The sequence below is a fragment of the Taudactylus pleione genome, unplaced genomic scaffold (genome assembly GCF_031769625.1).
Source record: "Taudactylus pleione unplaced genomic scaffold, aTauple2 ptg000040l, whole genome shotgun sequence".
Lineage (NCBI taxonomy): Eukaryota > Metazoa > Chordata > Amphibia > Anura > Myobatrachidae > Taudactylus > Taudactylus pleione.
The window spans coordinates 18,234,712-18,257,640 of record NW_028284442.1 but is presented as its reverse complement, the minus strand read 5'-3'; the positions used below and the strand labels follow the sequence as shown (position 1 = coordinate 18,257,640).

The window sequence follows — 22,929 nt, the reverse complement described above, 5'->3', positions numbered from 1 at the left end:
CCACAGGGACCCAAACATGAAAAGAAAAAAAAAACACCACAAACACACACACTGTTCCTCATAGGAAAAAACAAAGCAAAAACATTGTCTACAGCTAGAAAAAAATTAAAACACAATTTCCCCTCACAGGAAAAAAAAAACAAAAAAAAAACAACACATTGTCCCCGCAGGAAAAAAAACACAAAAACATTACCACCCCACCCCACATTACATGCCCCAGTCCTCCATAGAAAACTTACCTGACCTGTAAGAGCTCCCACTCAGTCCCTCCAGCGGCTGCAGACTCTAGCGCACAGGTTCTCAAACTTGGTACCCAAACAGTGCATGTTTTCCAGGTCTCTTCACAGAATCATAAATGAAATAATTAGCTGAGCCTAGGGATCTTTTAAAATGTGTCAGTGAGTAATAAATACATCTGTGCACCTGCTGGGTGACCTGGAAAACGTGACCTGTGTGGGGTCCTGAGGACCAAGTTTGAGAACCACTGCTCTAGAGCAAGGGTAGCCAACCTCAGTCCTCGAGAGCTACTAACAGTTCACGTTTTCCAGACCACCTAGCTGGTGCACAGATGTGTTCATTACTCACTAACACATTTGAAAAGAGCCACAAGTGGAGCTAATTATTTCACTTGTGATTCTGTGAGGAGACCTGGAAAACATGCACTGTTGAGGACCAGGGTTGGCTACCCCTGCTCTAGAGAGTATGGTGTGGTGGGGCATGTCATCATTGTCACAGCTCCCTATACAATTCCAGGATTATGGGCATTGTACATTGGGGGGCATGGCTAAAATGACGCGTTTCAGCGTGAATCGCGTCAACTTCCCTCTGACTGCCCCCATTTCACCTGCTAAGTAAATGGCTGGGGACGGGTGGTGGCCCGTTCCGTGGAGACTTGCCTATTTTTCCAGGCAACCGGGAGCACCACTCAATTTTCAGGAGCCTCCCGGCTGTTGAGGGAGAGTAGGCGGGTATGAGTTACACAAACACCCAAGATGTATGTGAACCATTCGGTTTGTGTGCACCTTTGAATTAGGCCAATAGGATTCATCGTTGTGTAAACTCAATAGAGCCCTCATAGGATCCATCGTTGTGTAAACTCAATAGAGCCCTCATGGTCTACTTCTATGAGAGCATGGGGAAGGGGGTCACGGAGACTGGAGTGTTATCGATGGGGAGCGAATTACAATTTTGCTATGGGGCCAAAAGTTGCACTGGTTGGCTCCATGAGATACATTTTGAATGTGTGATCACTGTATATTCCGCATGGCTACAATATCAGGTAAAGAATAGTGCAATATCCCACATCTGTGCACTGCTTCCTGCAGCTGCCAGAACAGCCTGAGGTCACTAATTTCTCTCACCCACAGAAGCACAATTCCTGTTACTTTTCCCGACCTGTGCTCTACCAGTTATATTACGGGAACGCAGCCATCATTAGTACTCATACCACCATAATGTAATTGTAGTTACACAGCAGCAGCACTGTGAGCACAGCTCAGCGGCCAGAAGCACTCAGGACTCAGGAGGAGCAGGTGGCTGTCAGCTGACCCGGATGTTTCCAAGTTCAGACACTGACTGTCCCCGCCTCCTCCCTGCATCATGGCGGCCGCCGTAGTGAGAGGGTACCGGGCAGCGCAGAGCGCCTGGCGTGGTCTCCGCAGCTCTCCTCTGGCTGGATCATCTGGTTACGTGGCAGGGGATATGGGAGGTAAGGCGGCGGCAGCAGCGTGTGTTACCTGGGACCGGTCACCGAGACTGTCCGCCGTGCGCGCGATACCCAAGGACTTAGCTTGTGTGGTAGAGCAGGTGGCCATTCCGCCGTGACAGAGGCTTGTAGCGTGCTGTGATTGGGAGCAGTCTGAGCAGATGTGTAAAGCCTGAGCCTCCTAAAGATTATAGAAGAGGGCAAATTGAGTTGTCCATAGCAACCATTCAGCTTCTAGCTACTATTTTTCAAGTACATTCTATAGATTGATATGTAGAAGCTTGTCCTCTTCACACTTTAGAAGACTTGATCCATATTCCCCCAAAATGTTACACAATAGCTGGAGAGCTACAGATTGCTTAAAGCCCCGTACACACTGGACGATGTGTGTATGGAGCGACCTTGTCTGCGACGGTGCCGGCAAGTGCATACACACTTGCCAATGCCGGCAACGACGACCGACAAGGAGGATGTAACAGGACATAGTGACAGGAAAACATAAGATTATCAGCAGATATCAAAAATGCACACACACTGCTCCATATCGGGAAATTGAGGCCAAAATTTTTGTTCTTGGCCGATTGGATAATCGAAAGAATGTGTTTAGACGTTTTTTTAACCATTTTATCGGCGGAACGCTAAAACGATCGTTCATATACACTATACAATAAATCGGGCCGATCACCCAATCACTGGCAAATAGGCCCAATAATTGTATAGTGTGTAGCTAGCTATACTCGGACACAGACCAACTGACAATGTATGGCAATGTGAGCTAATTGGTCTGTCTGATGGTAAATTATATATAAAGGTGTATCACCAACATATATCACTGCACATTTTTAAATCTGCACCAACTGCAGTGAGTGCAGCATGGTTTTGTCAAGATACAAAGTAACTTGCTTTTTTTTTTTGCTTTGCTCCCAGCTCAGAATCAGCCGATACGGGTAGAATTCAATTAGCCACCTGCTATACCCTGCAGCTAATTGATCTCGCTGTGTAGCTATGCAAACAGAGCTACAAATGCACTGACAAACCAGAGCAGTCCGTGTCTTGGACAGTGGAGCGTTTATAGAGCGGAGGGGGCCCGTGTGCAGTCTCCGTCACGGGCCCCCTCCTCTCCACGGCGGCCATTTTCCCTGTACTGCGAAACGACAGAAAATGGCCAGCAGCCATTCTCCTGCTGTTTTTTTTGCAGTGCAGGCACTGACGTGGGACTCCGGAGAGGTAAGTATACTATGGGTGTGCGGTTCGGGCCCCCCCCTGGACCCAGGGACCCGTGTGCCCAGCACACCTTGCACCAATTCTAAATACATCCCTTGGAGTGTAAAGGTATCTGCATCACTTAAACCTATTTATGAGGTAGCCATGTGGGATAAAATCCACACTTTATCCCTATATGGACTAGCAAATCAGAATCTTGCCTTCAGGTGTAAAATGCTACAAGCAATAGTCCCATGCAGAAAATTTGAGTTGGTATTTGCTCCTTTTTTTTTTTTTTTTTTGTTAAATGGTACATAAATCATTGCTGATCACACATGGGTGGAGTGATTGTGTATACATGTAGTAGGTGTTGGGTTTGTTTCTCTGGTAAAGTTTGGTAGGACTTCTAGAGAAATATAGTGAGGGATAATCTGGTGTCAGCAGTAGTGAGTAAACTGTTGGAACAAATGTGTAAACTATTGAAAAAAACAAATAATAAAAATAAGTGAGTGTGTATTGTTCTATCTGCCAGAATTGGTGTAAAGGTGTGACTGGGATAAAGGGATAAGAAGTGCGAGGTCCACACAAAACTGGTTTCAGGGGGTTGTGTGAAGTAGAGATACACACCAAGTATGCCCAATCATCTCCAACCACATGTATCCACAATCGCTCTACCCAGCCCTTCATGGCAACCACAAGCTTAGTATATTGCCTTTTTACTATGTGAGGATAACCATGTTTATAGTGAACGCTATTCTTCACATAGGCTAAGGGCTGTATTCAATTTGAGGCGAAAAGCCATTTTCGCATGTTTTTGGCGGAAAAGTTTCACCAATGACGTCATTTTCGCCTGTTTTGATTTTATTCCGTATTCCATTTGAACAACTTTCCGCCTAGGCAGAAAGTCAATGCAATGTAATAGGCGAAAAAGATTTGCCTATGAATAGCAGGCGGAAAAAATTGGGGTTTTGGGGTGCAACGTTGCGGGAACCCCCTGCAGCCTCCAGACAGTCCCCCAAAGGTAAACTGTGTTAAAGAATTTTTAAAAAACACTTAAGGACACCCCAAAAAATCATTTTGAATTTGTGGACGAAAATAAAAATGTTGGGGGACAGAGATAAAAAGTAGCAAACTTGACTCTGGGAGGGTCCCCAAGTATGCCCCAGGTATTTTATACTTTGCAGGGGCTTGTGGCAGGTGGGTTTTTCATGATTTTTTTTCAACTTAACTTTAGCAACTTTAAAATATGCTGACCCCATTTTCAAGTACCCCAAATATGCTGGGATATGTTATTTTCTGCAAAAAACTCCTCCAGAATACTATTCTTCACCACTTATGCAAAAACGCTATTTAGCAGCTATTGAGCCCGTTTAAAAACACCATATACCTTCAGCAAGCCAAATCGAGGGGTACCATAGGGAACCCCCATGTCAGAACATTTTTTTGGGGGGTGTCAGGCTGATTTCCCCAAAACTGACAGTACTTTCCGCTTGTTTAAGTTTTGCCGGGTCCTGTTTTCGCCTACTTTCAAATTGAATACGACGATACGTGGGCACGTGCGCAATACTTTTCCGCCTGAAAAACAGGCGGTGTAGGCGAAAAGTCCAGGAGGCGAAAAAGTATCGCGGCTCAGCTCAAATTGAATATGGGCCTAAGTACATAGGAGATCCCTAACAGAATAACACATATCCTGAATGGGGACTGAAGATGTATTCACCCAGTTACTTTTAATATGTGCAGTCCTAGTTCACATGCAGTTTGCTGCAAACTTAATAAAGCCAAGTATTGTAAAACATCTGTTGATGTTCATAAAAATATTATTTCAATGTTTTTTTAAAATGGATTTTACCTAATCAATTTGTGTTTTCTCCGCAGACCACAGAATTTCAACTCGTCAAAGTTCTACGTATTCAGTACTTCCTGATGATTACAATTGGTATGTGATTTAATAGGCCTATAAATACTTGATATAATTTTTCCGTTTCCTATGGTCTAAGCCTGTAGGCTACACTCCCCTCCACTTTGCACCGCCTTTCATTTACAGCCACAGATTCTGGTGATGTCCTTCAGGGGACGGCATATTCTAGTGAAAGAATGGAGTTTGATCAGGACAATAGGTAAAGTGAATCTTCCAGTGTCGGTCCCCCTTATTTAAAACTTTTACTGCCTGCACACCAGTGACAGGTGTGCTCAGGACAGCAGTGGATGACCATAATTTCTCAACTAAAAAAAAAAAAAGATCAGCGCTACTACAAACACTATTTAATATGATTAACTAGAAATTTGTTTTCACAAATATACATTTGAATAAACATTATTTTTTTACATTCTATATAAAATATGCTGGTACCAGAAAAGCTGTATATATGTGTGTGTGTGTGTGTGTGTATATAATATATATATATATATATATATATATATATATATATATATATTACATTACTCAAAGCACCATATAAATGGAGAATCTGATGTTTTGCAAATTTACACTGTTGCAGAATCCTAAGGATATCGGTAAATAGTATTGAAAAAGCCATACTGAGGGCCTGATTAATTAAGGATCGCTATTGCTAAAGCGTATAGACGGGTGATTGTTGCGTACTGCGTATGCATCGAAGTGTGCAAAGGCACTTCCTGTGATCGCACTGAGGGCCTGATTCAGAGCCGCTCGTAAGCGGCAGCTCATCGCCCCGAGCGATGTTCGCACATGTGTATGGGTTTTAGTACGCATGCGCGAACCAGTCAGTGCGGCTGAAAATCGTGTGCTCGCAAAATAGCGAATGCCTGCTAATTTGAGTGACAGGATGAGGCGTTTGTGGGTGGTAACAGGGGAAGGTGCTTGACAACGGGGAGTGGAGATCCGAACGCAGGCGTGCCAAAAGGTCAAAATGGGCGTTTTAAGGGTGTGCATAATTAACAAAGCCGATCACGTCAGTTGGGTGTCTTTTAGCCAGAACTGCTCGCATGATTGCGGTAGGAAAATGCAACCACATGAATAGCGAGCAGTTCATTCGCCTTTCGATGTACTCGATTAATCTAATAAATAGCGGAGATGACGTATGATGCGAGCGGCCAGGGGGCGTTTTTTACAAAAAAAAGTCTGCATGTTTTGTTCGCTCGTTCAAACATAGAGGCGTCAACAGACCGCAAAGAGCGAACGGTCAATTTAAATAGCCAGCCCCTTTTTCTGGACAAGCGAGCGCAAATATCGTCCAGCTCTGAATCAGGCCCTGAGAGCCATAGAAGAGTGATTAAAAGGCAGTGAGCATTTTGGGTGGTGACTGGGGGGGATGGGCAGAGAAACGTAGGCATAGCTGTCCATTTGAACGCTGTTGCATGGGCATTCATAAATTAGCCAGTGCAATTGCATACGCAGCATGAGTACTTACTGCGTGCAACGAGGTCAGCAATTTCTAAGTAAGTACAGGGCTGCTGTAATTCTGTGTGAGGGACTGATGGTACTCAATGTTACCGATGTTTATGGAAGTTTGCAAGGTATTACGGATGTGAGATAACAGTAGTGGGAGGCATTGGGTGTCTCTATGCTGGCATTGCGATAACATTCATTAGCATATTTTCGTAGCAGACCTGCGTGCGATTACGGAGCTGCAATAGCTATCCGTAATGAATCAGGCCCTGAGTTTGCAGACATTAATTGAAGAAAGTGTAATGTACTGTTATGTCTGTGCAGATCTCCCTTAAATACATGCTTATGTCTAAATGACCAGTCGCTAGTTTTTTTTACACTGTTGGTATAGCAATAGATAAATTAATAAACAATCTAAAGGATTTTCCCAGCTGGAAGAGGTAGTAAGTCAGCAATTTAGTAATGGGTCCATAACTGAAACAATGTCGGCTTGGAATCAGATTGCAACAATTGCTGGCTCCAAATGAGTATATTAAATGTGTCGGCAGCACTTACTAGCTCTTGCTGTCAGTTTGTTGCATTCTGATTCAAAGCATTGTTTCACTTGTGGACCCATTACTAGACTGGGTAATTGTTCACTTACTACCTCTTCAAGCTGGGAAACTCCTTTTGGATTGTTTATCAATTTATCTATTGCTATACCAACAGTGTAATAAAGGCAGATCTGCAGAAATATAATAGTACATTATACGTCAATTAATGTCTGCAGACTCAGTGTGGCCTTTTTGATACTATTTACAGATTTGTTTAGGATTATGCAACAATGTAACAAGAGCAAAATATCAGGTATTAGATTTATATGGTGCTTTATAATTGTTTGTATTTTTATTGTATATTTTGTATATATGTATATGCAACTATTCTGACCAGCATATTTTATATAAAATGTAAAAAAATTTTTTAGTTAAATGTGTATTTCTGGAAATAAATGTGTTTAACCTGTAGCTGATTATATTAAATAGTGTTTGTAGTAACATTGTTTTCTTTATTATCTATTAAAGGATTGGCAATCCCTTAAAGCTGTAGCTTTACAAATGTCTCTTTCTGCCTTGTACCTGGGGTTATTTTCTATTATAATTTCCCAACTGCCATGTTGTCGGGACATTTAAGTCTTGATCGTGACAGGTCAGTCCTTATTGTGACAGCAGATCAGATCTCTCAAGTTAGGACTGTCCCACTGGGAGGTATGTGCTTGGCCAATATTAGAATAGGGGTAGGTTCAGGTTTAAGTTAATGTTGTTTTTTCAAAGTGTAGTAAAGGGCATGTCTTGTCCTCCTTGTATGTCATGTGGTTGACTTTCTACTTTGTCAATTGTAGCTGTCCAGATGTAATTATAATATTATGCAGCGCTATACAGGGAACGCGTACTCATTCTCCTACTCCTGTCCCACTAGAGTGTGTATGTATGTATATGTGTGTGTGTGTGTGTATGTGTATATATATATAAATATATATATATATATATATATATATATATATATATATATATATATATACACACACACACATACACAGTATACCCACAGATTGGACACTAATGAAGCATTGATAAATGGTGTGCAACCATATCATCCATAAATATTATTTCATCATCTTTGTATTTCAAGTAAAATAAAATGTTTCCTTTGTAAGTAATGTGAATGTTAATTGAAACCTATTGATTTTGCTTCATTTTTAACCAAGAGTTCTGCATGACTGAGATAAATAGAAGATATAGATATACAGAATCCAAGGGAAGTGAGCTTCTAGTAGCCAAAAGAATTGGTATGTATAGTCAATGTTATTTTTGCAATAAATGTAACTGATTTCCTCCTCTCTTGTTTAGCAAAGTGGAACTGGCCATGTCATCAGATGGAAAAACAATTGTCTGTTACCATCCCTCAGTGGATATTCCTTATGAGCATACCAAGGTAAAGCATGGAACTGTGCAGCGAGAGATGCTGCTTTTCCTACACTCACATATGTCTGTTTTTTTGTCAGCATATTTAATTTTCAAAGTTGTTTAATATTCATGTAATCTAAATATGTTTGAACCATAGTGTGTTTCCTTTCAAAAGATGTTTATTTTGCTTCTGTATGATATTACATTAATGGCATGATTTCAAATTGGTCTAGCGGATATACTAAAGCCAATCATGATTCATGCTGTCCATAGCAGAGGCGCAAAGTCTAATGGGCTCGGGTCTTCACAGCCATCTGCCATGCTCTCAAATGTGGCATGGCACTGTAGAGTACGACGAGAGGTCAATAAGCTGGGCCTGGGTCACAAACTGACTGTGGATGTTCAGTAAGGAACATCAAGATATGTTGGGTATCTAGAAGACAAAGAGGAAGATCAAATACACTGTAGACAGTCAGGATACAGACCAGCTGGATTCAGGGAATCATGAATGCTGGAGCACAACTTTGGCACGGAATGGGTATGTGATGCCTCCTGTCAGAATACCAAGAGCAGCATCCCGATGATTGGTATCCTGGCAGGGGTTGGGTAAGTATACTTACCCTCCCTTCTTGCAGCCTAACCCTCCCACCGCGCACCCTAACCCTCCGCGTTAGTGCCTAAACCTAAGTTTCCCCCTTTGTGCCTAAACCTAACCCTCCCACCTAGGGGTGCCTAACCCTAACCTCCAAAAAAAGCTAACACTAATCCCACTACTTTACCTAAACTTAACACCAACCCCCCCCCCCCCCCCCACCCCCCATGGCTGACACTAAGGGCGTCCCCGTTTACCTTTGTTCTGACTGTCGTCCTCCTGAGAAGCAGGCAGAGCTGAGTGTGTTCCTATAGTGTGCAGGCTTGTAGGATGAAAGAAGCCATCAGGAGCGGAAAGATAACCACAGCAGTGTAGATTAAAGGGCTCTGACTTAATCAGTGAAGAGATAAATATGACCGTATATAGGGCCTGATTCAGAGTTGGGAGTAGAGTAAGTAAGAGCAAGTAACTGTGTATCTTGGTAAAACTATGTTGCACTGCAGGTGGGGCAGATATAAAATGTGCAGAGAGATTTAGATTTGGGAGGGTTGTGTCTAAATTGACATCTAAATTGCAGTATAAAAATAAAGCTGTCCAGCATTTGTGGGCTACATGCAACAGCAGCCAGTATTTACCCTGCATGTACGTATTTGCACCCCTTGCATTGCAACATGGTTTGTTCAGGTGCACAGTTACTTGCTCTATCTTACTCTATTCCCAAGTCTGAATCGGGCCCACGGTGCATATTCAATTTGAGGCAAAATGTCGGAATCTGCACCCATTTTCGCCTATTTCAATTATCCCCGTATTCAATTACATTTACTTTTCGCTTGTGCGAAAAGTCAATGTAAAAAAACGGGGATACATTTTCACCAGCCTTTTGGTGGCGGAAAAAAAAAATCAGAATTGGGGTTTAGGAGTGCAGGCTTAAAAACAAAAAAAAATAGCCTGCACCCCTGGGAATGTCCCTTAAAAAAGATGTGTTAAAAAAAAAAAAAAAGGTAATTTTTTAGGGTTTCCAGATTTTTTTTAAAAAACATTTTTTTTTTTTTTAAATTTGGGGTGAAAAAAAAATAAAAATACAGAACACACTTCTAAAACAGTCAAATTAAATCCAGAGAGGTTCCCTTATATGCGGCAGGTGTTTTCTTCATTGCCGGAGTAGCGGCAGGTGCATTTTTTGAAGAATATTTTAAATCATTTTAGGGACTTTAAGATATGCTTGCACCCATTATCATGTAACCCAAATTTGATGGAACAAGTTATGTTTCCAAAAAAACAAAACCTAAGTGCTATTCTTCACCACTTCTTCAATAGCCGTATTTATGCAGCTGTCACGGCTATTACAATCCCCAACTTCCTTCAGGCTAAAATGGGGGTACCCATAGTGAGCCCCCATGTCTGGACATCTTTAGGGGGGACCCAGGGACATTTCCGAATTTTTTGTGATACTTATCTTTCCGCCGGCTCCCGTTTTCGCTACTTCCTAATTGAATACGGTGATAAAGCGGGCACGCGCCAAATACTTTATCTCCGGAAAAGCTGCGATGTGGAGCGAAATTGTCTAGCACGGGCTTTTCGCTCCCAAATTGAATACCCCCCAATGTCTTCACTAGTGCACACTGATAGTCTCTGGTTGAGGAGTCTGATACATTACTAATGGTATTCCCTGCACCCAACTTAACTCTTTAGTTAGCTGATTTCCACTTTAGTTAGCCGTTACTACCCATACAATGAACAGCTACATATTGGGGCTCAGTTGAAAAACCCCCTGGTTGTCAGGCAGCATAAATCTGACCTACACAATGGAGGAATTTTCCTTTTATTCATATGGATACCATAACTTTAAGTATGCTGTGTAAAATAAGATGTTTAGCTGTATTAGTTTATTGACTTAAACTTACACTTCATTGTGTAGGTAAAAACGCTTAGTCATTGACTTTAGTTTATACAGATTTGAACAATGATTAACTGTAACACATTCAAGCTATTACAAAGGAAAATTCTTCATATTGAAGTATATTAACTTATTTGGTCAGCATAGCACTCAAATGTACAGCAGACTATTGTGAATATTATAATAGTTCACTTGATACAATATGAGAATATAATTAAGCTGTTGGACATAAAGAACGCATGCATGAAAAGAAAGCCGCTATATTCATAAACTCTCATGTATTTAAACTGAACCATCTAATAGGAACATATTGCTGTCCCTCCAATCATATAGAGCAGGTCTGGCCAACCTGTGGCTCTCCAGCTGTTGTGAAACTACAAAACCCAGCATACCCTCCCACCAATCAGCTGGTAAAGCATGCTGGGACGTGTTGTTTCACAACAGCTGGAGAGCCACAGGTTGGCCAGGCCTGATATAGAAGGTCCTTGTAAATTGAAGATCTATTTTGGTGCCTTCACTTCAGGATTGAACTGCTCCTCAAATGTGTCCCTGCTCCTTTAGTCTCTTTAACATTAAGGAGTTTATTATTAATATTACTGTTATTTACTAATAAGTGCAAAACACATCTGGTTTTGCATTTAATAATAGTCCTGTTTTAAATTATGTCGACAAAAATGATAATGGGGGGATTTGAAAAACTGCTGTTTTGTAAATCAAGATTTATTTTAATGAAATATGCAATTGGCAATATTTAGAAATGACAAAGCATAATGCATTTATCTGCAATTAAACTCCAGATGTGGTAGTTTAGATACTAATATAAATTGGCAAGAAATGTTATTCAACAGAAATGTTGCAAATGATCTAGCAGGTTCTGTTATATAACAACTGAATTTGTAATACATAACATTTGTCAGCACTGATGGCATTTGGAGACTTAATGAGATTCACACCCCTGACCCAATTATCACATATCCTTATTCTAATGGAAAACCAAGTAATTATAATTGTAATTTATGTGTGAAAATGTATTCTATATTGGACTTGATAAACAGAAGCATGGCTGATTTAAACCTGTATGTTCAACCAAAAATCTGGTTGTATAATGTTCTATGAAAACATTACAACTGTGGCTGATTCTGAGTTGTATACAATACCAATGATCACATAAGTTGGCAAGTTTTTTAGTGACTTTGCATGTGTGTAAATCCCTAAATAGTCGCTCGGCATATGCATCCCACAGGGTCTGTGCGCAGAATTGCAGGACCGATGGAGCCGCACAGACTTCTGAATATATTGGGCAGTGACTAGGAGGTGGCTGTGCAGACAGGCTGATCTTGCGTGTTATGAACGTGTAGTGGGCGTGTCGCAGGAGTGATTTCAGGCTCCATTTGAGGCCATGCTCTGGCGAAGATTCTGCATCTAGCATGGGGCAGGTTCAAGAATCGATGGTGTTTCCGATGGTTGCAATGTCACAAACTCAAAGTGTGCATGCCAGCCCTTCTGCATTCAGACGTATTGTTGTACACCAGGGGAAGTGCCGATTCTAGCATTAGTATAAAGTGCAAGACTCGACTACTGCACAAAATGCCAATGTGATCACCGCAGTGTCAGACTCAGAATCGGCTACTAAATGAAAAGAAGTGGTGATGTAGTCGGTATCCCGCCTGTCAGAATCCCGACAGATTGCTGAGGTAAGTACTAGGGTCAGGTGGAGACTTAAGGTTGGTACACACTAGACGATGTCTAGTGTGTACCGACCTTGTAAGCGACAGTACCCAACGGGGTGCCGGCAATGGCAAGTGCATACACACTTTGCTAATATTGGCGACAATGTGCGGGAGATAGCATTAATGGTAAATAGTGCAAAAGTAATTAGACTGCTATCAATAGTACATAGTGTAGTATAGTAAAGAAAGGATATAAATAAAGATTATCCTTTATTATCAGATGTAATTAAACTCCATTCAACATTTATTAAGCATACATTATTCTATCATTGAGTCTGTATACTCCATTCTTCTGATTGTTTTTGGGTTGTGCTCTGTTCCTAATGTCTGGCACTGTGTGTTAAGGCGGGTATCCACTTGCCGATTTAAAATGAGCGATTGAACGATATCGTAATTGCTCATTAATCGGGAATGAAAATGTTGAACACAGCCAGTGATGAGCGCTACCGCTGGTCGTTTCCGACATCAATCATCGCCTGAACATGCTGTCTGCCAATAATGACAGATTGACCAAGTTCAGGGATGAGGGATGGTGCCTACACTGAATGACATATCTTTCAGTGTAGGCACTGCAGGGGAAGAGGAACGACTGTACGATTACAATGTTGTAATCATACTGTTGTTCCACTATCTGCTAGTGGATGCGCACCTTTAGTTCCTTGTGTGGCAATTCTTGTTATTGAGCTAGTCTAATATCTGCATGTATTTCACGAGACTAACTGTTTTATACCCCTTTTACACCAGAGCAAAAACCTGGGTTTTTGCTGGGTCTACCCGGGTCGCAGCTCAGTGTAAAAGGGTCCCTGAAAAATAACCTGGGTCAAGTGACCCTGCAATCCAACCCAGGTAGCTACCAGGGTTGGACCCAGGATGGACCCAGGTAATGGTGCAGTGTAAACGGTGCAACCCGGGTTATCCAACCTTGGTCATGCCTAAAATGAGCTGATTGGTGGTTGTGGAGCATTCACCTCCCACTTTTTATGACCTCACAGGTTTAGCAGGGCAGACCTGAGTTCAGTGTGAACAGGGCTGACCTGGGAGTAACCCAGATCAAAGGTGCAGTGTAAATGGGTCTGACCAGGGTTGGAACCATGTCCAAAAACCCAGGTCGGACCTGGGTTTTTGGCGGAAAAGAGGTATTATCCTCCAATTCTAAATATCTGCAGTCATTTATAGCTATTTTAATGCATGATGTTCATGTTATAAATTTATTCTTTATGTTGAAATTTTATGCTGCAGTTCTAAACGTTCATAATTTAGTAAAAGTGAGTAATCTTTTTAGATTGAGATTTGCTTCTCACATCCTATATTGTACATGGTAATTGTTTTATATTGATAGGGACGGATAACCCCTTTTGAAGCAGTCTTAAGCCCAAATGTAATAGCCTTTGATATCTGGACACCAGCGCAATTTGGCAAATTAGCCACTAGATGTAGTTTTACGGCAAAATCAGGTTGGACAAAATAAATCCCTTGCAGCAGAGAAAAGCAGTGTGCTGAGAGGATGGAGGCTTCTTCAGAAACACCCTGCATCTTCTAATCATTTGACAGTTATACAGACACCTATAGAGATTGTTACTTTGATATCCACAAAAATGTTAGTTGAAGTTTTGTGTTTTACATGCTTACATGGATATATTTTGTCCTTGAAATATGCCACTAAGACTGTCTGTACCCATTTGGAGTACGAGTCCACTTCTAGGCTTCTCCTTTTGGAGCACCTGAACCCCTTACCTATAGTAGTGGCCCTTCCATTGAGACGCGCTACTTCACTGGGGAAGGTTTTGAATAAATTGTGCTTCCACAAAATAGTGAGGGCACCACAAAAACGTCCCACAACTGTACAGCCTATGATATAGAGCTGGGACATTCATACCCAGCTACATCAGGGAAATGAGAGGCGATGAGGGAAACATCTGGACGTTATACGCCACTGAGCCCCTGTCTGCAGTTTGTGTCTTGCTGTATACTCTATTTCTCTATTTCCGCCAGTGCAGAAATCTGAGCAACTCCAACTATTCAGTTAAGGATTGTGCCCTGCATTTTTTAAGAACTGAATATAATGAAAATTATAAAAACTGGCAATAAAAGCATGTCTATATGTAGTAGATTTCAGGACGCTTGTCTTTTTAGAAACTTTCTACCTCTGCTTATGCAGTTCACACAACCACAGCTTTGGATAGATAGTAATACAGCCTTGCTACAGTATGATCCAAATGAGCTTAAGACACTGGGTATCTTGGTATTTTTAGCTTGCCATTGATCCTATATGTATAAAATACTAATTTTGCCATATTGGAAATACATTAGAGGTGAGTATGGGAGATTATCCCTCACCAGTGTCTGTGACTTATTCTCCTGCCACAGACAGTGTATCTGAATCCCAGCCCATCCAACAGGTGTTGGGGGTACCCACAGGAAAGCTGCTGCAGCTATTCAGTCATGCCCCTTTCACACTGCCAACAATAACCTGGGTTTTTTCACGTGAACGCACAGCAACTTGGGTTATTGTGCAGTGTGAAACGACGTATTTGAAATAACCTGGGTAACAAGCAGGGATGAACATGGGTTCATTCCGGCTCGTGGTGCACTGTGAACGGGTGACCCGGGTCCCTTTCACAGCATAGGAAGAACCGGCGCTTGGAGATCTCATCTCCAAGCCCCGGCTCGGCACATTATGGTGGTGATGTAATTGACCTGGCAATAACCCGGGCCGTGCCACCAGTCTGAAATCGCAATCAGGATGGACCCTTGTACAAAATTCGGGGTGCGAAGTGAAAGGAGTATGAGTATTTTCAACGCATAACTCACCATATGGTGGAAGAACTGAAATGAAAAACCACATTTAAATGTATTATCTTTTAGTTCCAAATCACCAGTGTATTATGTAGCACTGTATGTTGAGAGGATCATGATACAAATAACATACAGTGACATGAAACAGAATTTTAAAATTGCCCTGCCTAAAGCCTACAATATAAGACATGTGGGGAACAATTGATACATCTGGTATTGGAATTACAATTGTAGCTTGTGATGGGGAAAATGTTTGTGGCCTGAAGGCAGAAGTAAGCATTATCAGTTATCAAAATTAAAACCAACATTGGAATCTGGCATTTCTGTGCAGCTACTGGAGCTGTGATATAGTTTGAATGAGGAGAATCAACGGAAGGTGATGACGTGAAAGATGAACCAGTCAGTATAGAAATATCAAGACACTCTGCTGCTGGCAACCACAACTGTCCATCATATAACACAGCTGAACTTCGCTCTTGTCATGTAGGGGCACTCCACAGGTGACTTGCTAGCTCAGAGTAGCTGTGTGCCAGGTATTTTTCTTTGTCACCATGATCTCTGCTAAACCAGGAGCCAGAGATTTTCCCCATGTTCACATAGGTTCTGTTGCCACCAAGGAAGATGGGCAGATCAGAAGAGGAGTAGAGATGGCAACAGTAATAACAGTTAAACTCTAGGTCCAATGGCTAGACTGAGATGGTTTTTCGTGCTACTTCTTTATGTTTGTGATCTGATTATGTGTGAGCTAGGGACTAAAATGCAGCTGCCATCTGTACAGTATGTCGCCTTGTAGTCACTATAGAAGCTCCAGTGAGGAAGACGAGCAGCAAGATGTGTACAACTTTACCTATGAGCAGGAGTATACACCTTTTTTTTTCCCCCATGCATTTAATGCAGAATCACATGTGCCCGGTTTCCTTAAAACTCAGGTTCAGACCATTTATGATGATCTAGCAGGGGTGGCTATGTTGTCATTTCTATGTAGTGTCAACACTTTGAACGGAATCCTTTTCATTTGTTTTCTCTGATGTACTATGGGTAGTATTTCTTGTATAACAGCATTTTTGGAAATCAGAATCTCACATAAATTTGTAACAACTTTCCTATCCAGCCTATTCCTCGGCGAGATCCTCTATACAACCATGAGGAATCACATGAGCTTGTTCTAAAAGCAAAACTGAGTAATACAGATCCTAAACCTGCACCAACCATTGAGGAGCTCAGCAAAATGTTCTACACCACCAAACATCGATGGTATCCTGTTGGCCAGTAAGTTAGAGCCACTAACATAATCTTTTTACTTTGCCCTACTTTTGTATTCATTTATCAAATTGAAACATTAGGTAGTTATGCATATATTACTGTACTAGGTAACTAATGTATTTCGCAGAGTTACTTGAACTTGTTGACCATAGTGAATGAACTATTAAGGGCATTCTGTTGTTTAAAATACATACATACATACATACATAGTCAGGTCCATAAATATTGGGACATTGACAGAATTTTCAGATTTTGGCCTCTATTCACCACCACAATGGTTTTGAAATGAAACAAACAAGATGTGCTTTAACTGCAGACTTTCAGATTTAATTTGAGGGTAATTACATCCAAATCAGGTGAACGGTGTAGGAACAACAGTTTCAATATGTGCCTCCCACTTTTTAAGGGGCCAAAAGTAATGGGACTATCAACTCAAAAGCTATTTCATGGACAGGTGTGGGCTATTCCCTCGTTATTTCATTATCAATTAAGCAGGTAAAAGGTCTGGAGTTGATTCTAGGTGTGACATTTGCATTTGGAATCATTTTCTGTCAACTCTCAATGTGAGATCCAAAGAGCTGTCACTATCAGTGAAGCAAGCCATCATTAGGCTGAAAAATCAAAACAAACCCATCAGAGAAATAGCAAAAACATTAGGTGTGGCCAAATAAACTGTTTGGAACATTCTTAAAAAGAAAGAACGCATCGGAGAGCTCAGCAACACCAAAAGACCCGGAAGACCACGGAAAACAACTGTGGTGGATGACAGAGGAATTATTTCCCTGGTGAAGAAAAACCCCTTCACAACAGTTGGCCAAATCAGGAACATTCTCCAGGAGGTAGGTGTATATGTGTCAAAGTCAACAATCAAGAGGAGACTTCACAAGAGTGAATATAGGGCCTGATTCAGACCCACTCGCGAGCGGCTGTCTGCTCGCAAGTGGGTCGATGTTATGGACTGAGCATGCGCACGACGGAGGGAGCTCCGTCGTGCGCATGCGCCAGACGCGACGAGCGAAGGAAAGTCCTTCGCTCGTTGTGTCCGATCAAAGGGGGCGTGCTGTCAATGTTGATTGACAGCACGCCCCCTTTGGTGGGCGTGCCGGGGGCGTGCCTCCCTGACGGGGGCGTTCCCACGGGAACGCCTCCCGTCAGAAGCCGGCCCACTGACATCACTAGTGATGTCAGTGGGAGTGATTTTGGCTCTGATAGAGCCAAAATCACTCCGGAGCTTGCGGTTGAAAACCTCAACCGCAGGCTTCGGCTCGCAATTTCGATGGTCTCGACCATCGCGGCCATCACAATGCACGCTCGTATAGCCTGTGGGTGGTGACCCACAGCTATACGAGCGTCCAGGAGGACGCTCCATGAAAATTGAGCCCGGCCCTCATTCAGAGCGTACGGCTCTGAATGAGGGCCATAGAGGGTTCACCACAAGATGTAAACCATTGGTGAGCCACAAAAACAGGAAGTCCAGATTAGAGTTTGCCAAACAACATCTAAAAAAGCCATTACAGTTCTGGAACAACATCCTATTGACAGATGAGACAAAGATCAACTTGTACCAGAGTGATGGGAAGAGAAGGAAAGGAACTGCTCATGATCCATAACATACCACCTCAACAGTGAAGCATGGTGGTGGTAGCGTGGGCATGTATGCCTGCCAATGGAACTGGTTCCCTTGTATCTATTGATGATGTGACTGCTGACAAAAGCAGCAGAATTAATTCTGAAGTGTTTCGGGCAATATTATATGCTCATATTCAGTCAAATGCTTCAGAACTCATTGGACAGTGCTTCACAGTGCAGATGGACAATGACCCGAAGCATACTTCAAAAGCAACCAAAGAGTTATATAAGGCTAAAAAGTGGAATGTTCTGCAATGGCCAAGTCAATCCCCTGACCTGAATCCGATTTGAGCATGCATTTCACTTGATGAAGGGAAAATGCCCCAAGAACAAGCAGGAACTGAAGACATTTGCAGTAGAGGTCTGGCAGAGCATCACCAGGGATGAAACCCAGCGTCTGGTGATGTCTATGCGTTTCAGACTTCAGGCTATAATTGCCTGCAAAGGATTTGCCACAAAGTATTAAAATGTGAAAGTTAGATTTAGGATTGTTTAGTTTGTCCCATTACTTTTGGCCCCTTAAAAAGTGGGAGGCACATATAGAAACCGTTGTAATTCCTACACCGTTCACCTGATTTGGATGTAATTACCCTCAAATTAAATCTGAAAGTCTGCAGTTAAATCGCATCTTGTTTGTTTCATTTCAAAGCCATTGTGGTGGTGAATAGAGGACAAATTATGATAATTCTGTCAATGTCCCAATATTTATGGACCTGACTGTATGTGTGTGTGTATGTATATATATATATATATATATATATATATATATATATACACACACACACGCACGTCTAGTACATTTTAATTGGATTAGAATCATTAACAAAATTTAGTCTACAATTTTGACTCCTCAGAGTATTGTTAATTACTTTGCAGATATGACCATGAGACTCACTTGTGGCATTCTTTCTACAATGGAAATCAAATATTCTGTAGGAAGTTCTTCTCAACACTGTTACAGAAGTTCCAACAACTGTGTTAATTTTGTAGGTTGCTTTGCTTCATCCTACTACCCAGTTCATTCCAAACCAGCTAGATGGGGTTTAAGTATTTAGATTGTGCTTTCCAGTCCATTAATTGAAGGTACTGTTGGTTCTTGTTGAAGGTGGAATGTGCTACTGCGCAGACTACATGTAACTCCTCCAGGGAGGTTTTATTCCCTCTTCCAAGGTGGCTGCTGACTTAAGTACTGCGCGTTCGCAGCATCATCTTGTCACTGTGTTAGAGCGCAACAGTGGGAGACCATAGTCTTCCACTTGGCTCCAGAGAGACCTGTGACATAAACACTTTTCCAGTGATCCTACACTGCTACCTGCATACACTTACTGGCTGGAGAGATGTACAGATATGCCCAGCTACATCCTTGCCGCTGGCGCGACAAATCACGGCACACATAGCGTGAGACACGCGCACTGCTTTGGTGCCCGCGCCTCCATAGGATTGCAAGGTGCGATCGCAATGCACGCCATAGCGTACCTTATCTTATGCAGTAGCGGGGAACCGCATGTGCACGTTTGTGGTGCGATCAACCACAATGTTAACTGGGCGCATCTGTATGACACCCCGCACAATCTACCAGTGTGTATAACAGTGGGTACAGCTGTATCTGCTTTAACTTCAATCAGATAACTCCACTGGTTTAGTGACTGGGCTGTTAATTGTCTCAAGGCATCCGCTTTGGTGTATAGAAATTCTTCTACATCAGCAAGCCTGTACACATATATTTCCAACAATTCTCACCTAGCCTGGATGTATGTTTTGGGTCACTGTCTTGCTCTATAGTGTACCAACCAGGTGTAGACCAGAGGGTATTGCATGGTGCTGTAAAATGCTGTTAGAACTTTTTGTTTATGGTATCTGTCACTCTGTACAAGTTGCCAACTCAAGATCCTGCTAAAGATGTCCAGACCACTAATTCTCCTCCTCCATGTTTGACAGTTGGTGCCACACACTGTGGAACCATCCTTTCGCCTACTTGATGATGTACAAAAACCCTGCGTGATGAACCAAAGATTTACATTTTTGATTAATTGGTCAAAAATACGTTCTTCTAGTTTTCAGTAGTCCACTGGTGGTGTTTCGTGGCCCAAGCAAGCCTTTATTTTCATATTTTGCCCTCTTACCAATTACTTTCTTACTGCCACTCAACCTGTCAAACCTGCAGCTCGAAGTCTAATCTTTAAATTGAGACCTGCTTATTTCAGCCACTGTTGAGCTGTGCTTGGAACTCTTGTCCTGTGAGCCGCCTATTCATGTAAGCTGTTAACCCTCAAACTTGTCTCCTAATTCTGTTGTGGCTTTGTGTCTACCAGACGTCTTCCTCTTAGACTTTCCTCCAGCTTCCAAGTGTTTTTTGATGATGTAGGAAACTTCTCACTGACAGCTTAGCCTTCATGCAATTTTTTTCTAAAGGACAGACCTACACTTTTAAGGGTTATTATGGTCTGTCCTCCTTTAGTTAATTGCCTTTTTTATTTATTTAAACTCTAGAAGTTTTACCTTTTTGTAAAAAAAATCTTACAGTATTCTCCATTGTGATGGCTAGTTTTCTGCATATTATAATGTTGTCTATATTTATACGAATTGTCATGTAGAAGTTTTACTTAGGCATAATAGCCATTGCTTACCCTCTATAAATGAAACTGCTATTGACCTGGGCTGTCCTACAGAGACAGCCAGGTTAAATGTACAAGAAATACCATTTTTGTTTTCTAACAGTGGCTTCCCTGCTTTCAGTAGCATAAACATTTCTCAAAATTCCTGATGTAGGTAAAGTTAAAACAAAACAAAAATTTTTTTATTTATTTTTCTGCTTAAGAATTAATTTAAATTGACATTTTACAGTTAGACTATAGATATTCACAACAAATCGTTTCATTCCAAAGGTAATAAAAACCTAAAAGTACAGGTATTAGTTTATTTTTGTTATTGTGTTTTACTCTAATATTTGTCTCATTTTTAGATATCACAAAAGACGAATGAAGAAAGACCACCCCAAGGACCGCTAAATTTATGTGGAAACTTCCTGTCTGGAATTTACAGAATGCCCTCATTCCAAATAAACCAATATCTGCATTGATTCAAAACAAACAAAAAGCTACGAACAATAATGCTTAATAAAGTACACTTTTTTTTTTCCTCAACCTTTATGTATAATGTATTGTGTTATCTGTAGGTGAACTGATTTGTTTTACAGACTTAAGATTTCCTCTTAACTTGAAATATATGCTTTGTGTGTCCATCTCACTTACAAGACAAAATATCAAATGGTACTCCTTCTGTTTTATCAAGACTTTCCATTACTGCTTTATATAAACTTTGTTTTTTGAATGTATGAATAAAGAAGCATTTTTGCATGTAGATAGTCTATCTGTAATGCACAATTGACTAACAGGTAATACCCAACTGCCCTTGTATCATTCTACATTATGTTTTATTAATATACTTAGTGGATTCGTGTGACGAGGACAGTTCACAAGACTAGTAAAAGAAGGAAATTTAAATGGGTAAATAACTGTATTTAAAAAAAAAAAAAAAAAAAAAAAACAGCAGTCATGTATTTTCATCTGCCTTAAACTGTATGGAGAAAAGAACAAACAGCAGCGCTAGTGGCAGCTGGAAAAAAAAAAATAGATGCTCTACAAGTGTGTGTAATATCAATATTTATCAAAAAAGCACATTAATAAAGAACACCATAAAAACTGTAAATATACAGGGTGTTTCTCCTGCTATTGGTCCCAAAGTTTTTCTTATAACGTTTAAAAAGTAAGTGACATAGTTTAGTGAAATTTTACACAGCCTCACCTCATGTCTGATTATGTGCCGATATGAATCGGTACATAGCTCAACAACATGTATTTATTTCTAGACGTACTGGATAACTGAGCCGATAAAGGTTTATATCGGCATGTAACACACAGACATGATAAATGTGGACGCCTCAGTACACAACACCACTGACTAGTAGTGGCCGGCTCCAGAGGTGGGGCTGCAGCTAAGTTCAAAATTCATATAGTGGAACCACACCAACTGCCATCCTCACTGGCAGTTGGTGTGGTTCCTCTATTTCAATTTTGGACTGCACTGCTGACTAGGGTGGAGAACGGCTGGCCTTCACTTCGTGCATGTGTGAACAGCTGGTCTGGATGCTAATGGTGAACATTTTCAACACTTGCTATGACTTCCTCATGTTTCTCATAGACCAAGGTATGTCTGTGTCACATTTCACTAAATGACGTCAATTATTTTAAAAGTTATAAGAAAAACTTTGGGGCCAATAGCGAGTGAAACACCCTGTATTAGCTTGCAGACTGAAAAAATAACAATATAGATCTATAAAGAAATAAATTGGTTTAAAAGTGTTCTTGTGTCATCCTATATCTTTTTAATACACAAATATTATAACATACAAAAAAATATAATACAGTAATTGCGCAAAAAAACTGTAACCATGTAATCATGAGAAGGATAATCACCCTTTTAAATCCAGTATCATAATAAAGAAAATCCTGTATAGTTAACGGTTTGATATATGGATCAAAACAATGAAGTCCTCCTTTATTCTAGGAAAGTTGGTACATCAAAAGCAACTCACGATGATATAAAATGAAAGAGAAAAAATCCAATAGTGCAAAACACCTTTTATGATAAAAAGGTTTTTAATGTTTAAAAATAAATGCACTCACAAACATAATGAATAAACAAGCATGTAACATAGGAGTATGTATGGAGGATCAGCATATACTCATCAGGCCAGTTGTTCCACAAAGGTAGTGTCTAGAGCTCCAGATTCTCCACACTCCTT

At 41.1% G+C, this 22,929-nt stretch overlaps 1 protein-coding gene across 2 annotated transcripts; it reads left to right on the top strand.

Annotated features, from left to right (window-relative positions):
- Positions 1–1,467: 1,467 nt before the first annotated feature.
- Positions 1,468–21,485, top strand: MRPL42 (mitochondrial ribosomal protein L42). 2 transcript variants are annotated; one of them, XM_088454570.1, is made up of 5 exons: positions 1,484–1,708; positions 4,784–4,844; positions 8,162–8,246; positions 16,345–16,502; positions 21,088–21,485. In XM_088454570.1, the coding sequence occupies exons 1-5, from the start codon at positions 1,600–1,602 to the stop codon at positions 21,131–21,133; spliced, it is 459 nt and encodes a 152-aa protein (XP_088310696.1). In that variant the 5' UTR covers positions 1,484–1,599; the 3' UTR covers positions 21,134–21,485. The 2 variants fall into 2 exon arrangements, with proteins under 2 accessions (XP_088310697.1, XP_088310696.1); XM_088454571.1 differs by lacking the exon at positions 16,345–16,502 and having other exon boundaries at positions 1,468–1,708.
- The last annotated feature ends 1,444 nt before the right edge of the window (positions 21,486–22,929 follow it).

What these genes read in the sequence shown, in the direction of transcription:
- MRPL42 (XM_088454570.1), top strand. Translation starts at nt 1,600, where the DNA reads ATGGCGGCCGCCGTAGTGAGAGGGTACCGGGCAGCGCAGAGCGCCTGG. An exon ending in TTCCTTATGAGCATACCAAG is followed by an intron (nt 8,247 to 16,344) that starts GTAAAGCATGGA and finishes TTTCCTATCCAG; the next exon opens with CCTATTCCTCGGCGAGATCC. An exon ending in CGATGGTATCCTGTTGGCCA is followed by an intron (nt 16,503 to 21,087) that starts GTAAGTTAGAGC and finishes TCTCATTTTTAG; the next exon opens with ATATCACAAAAGACGAATGA.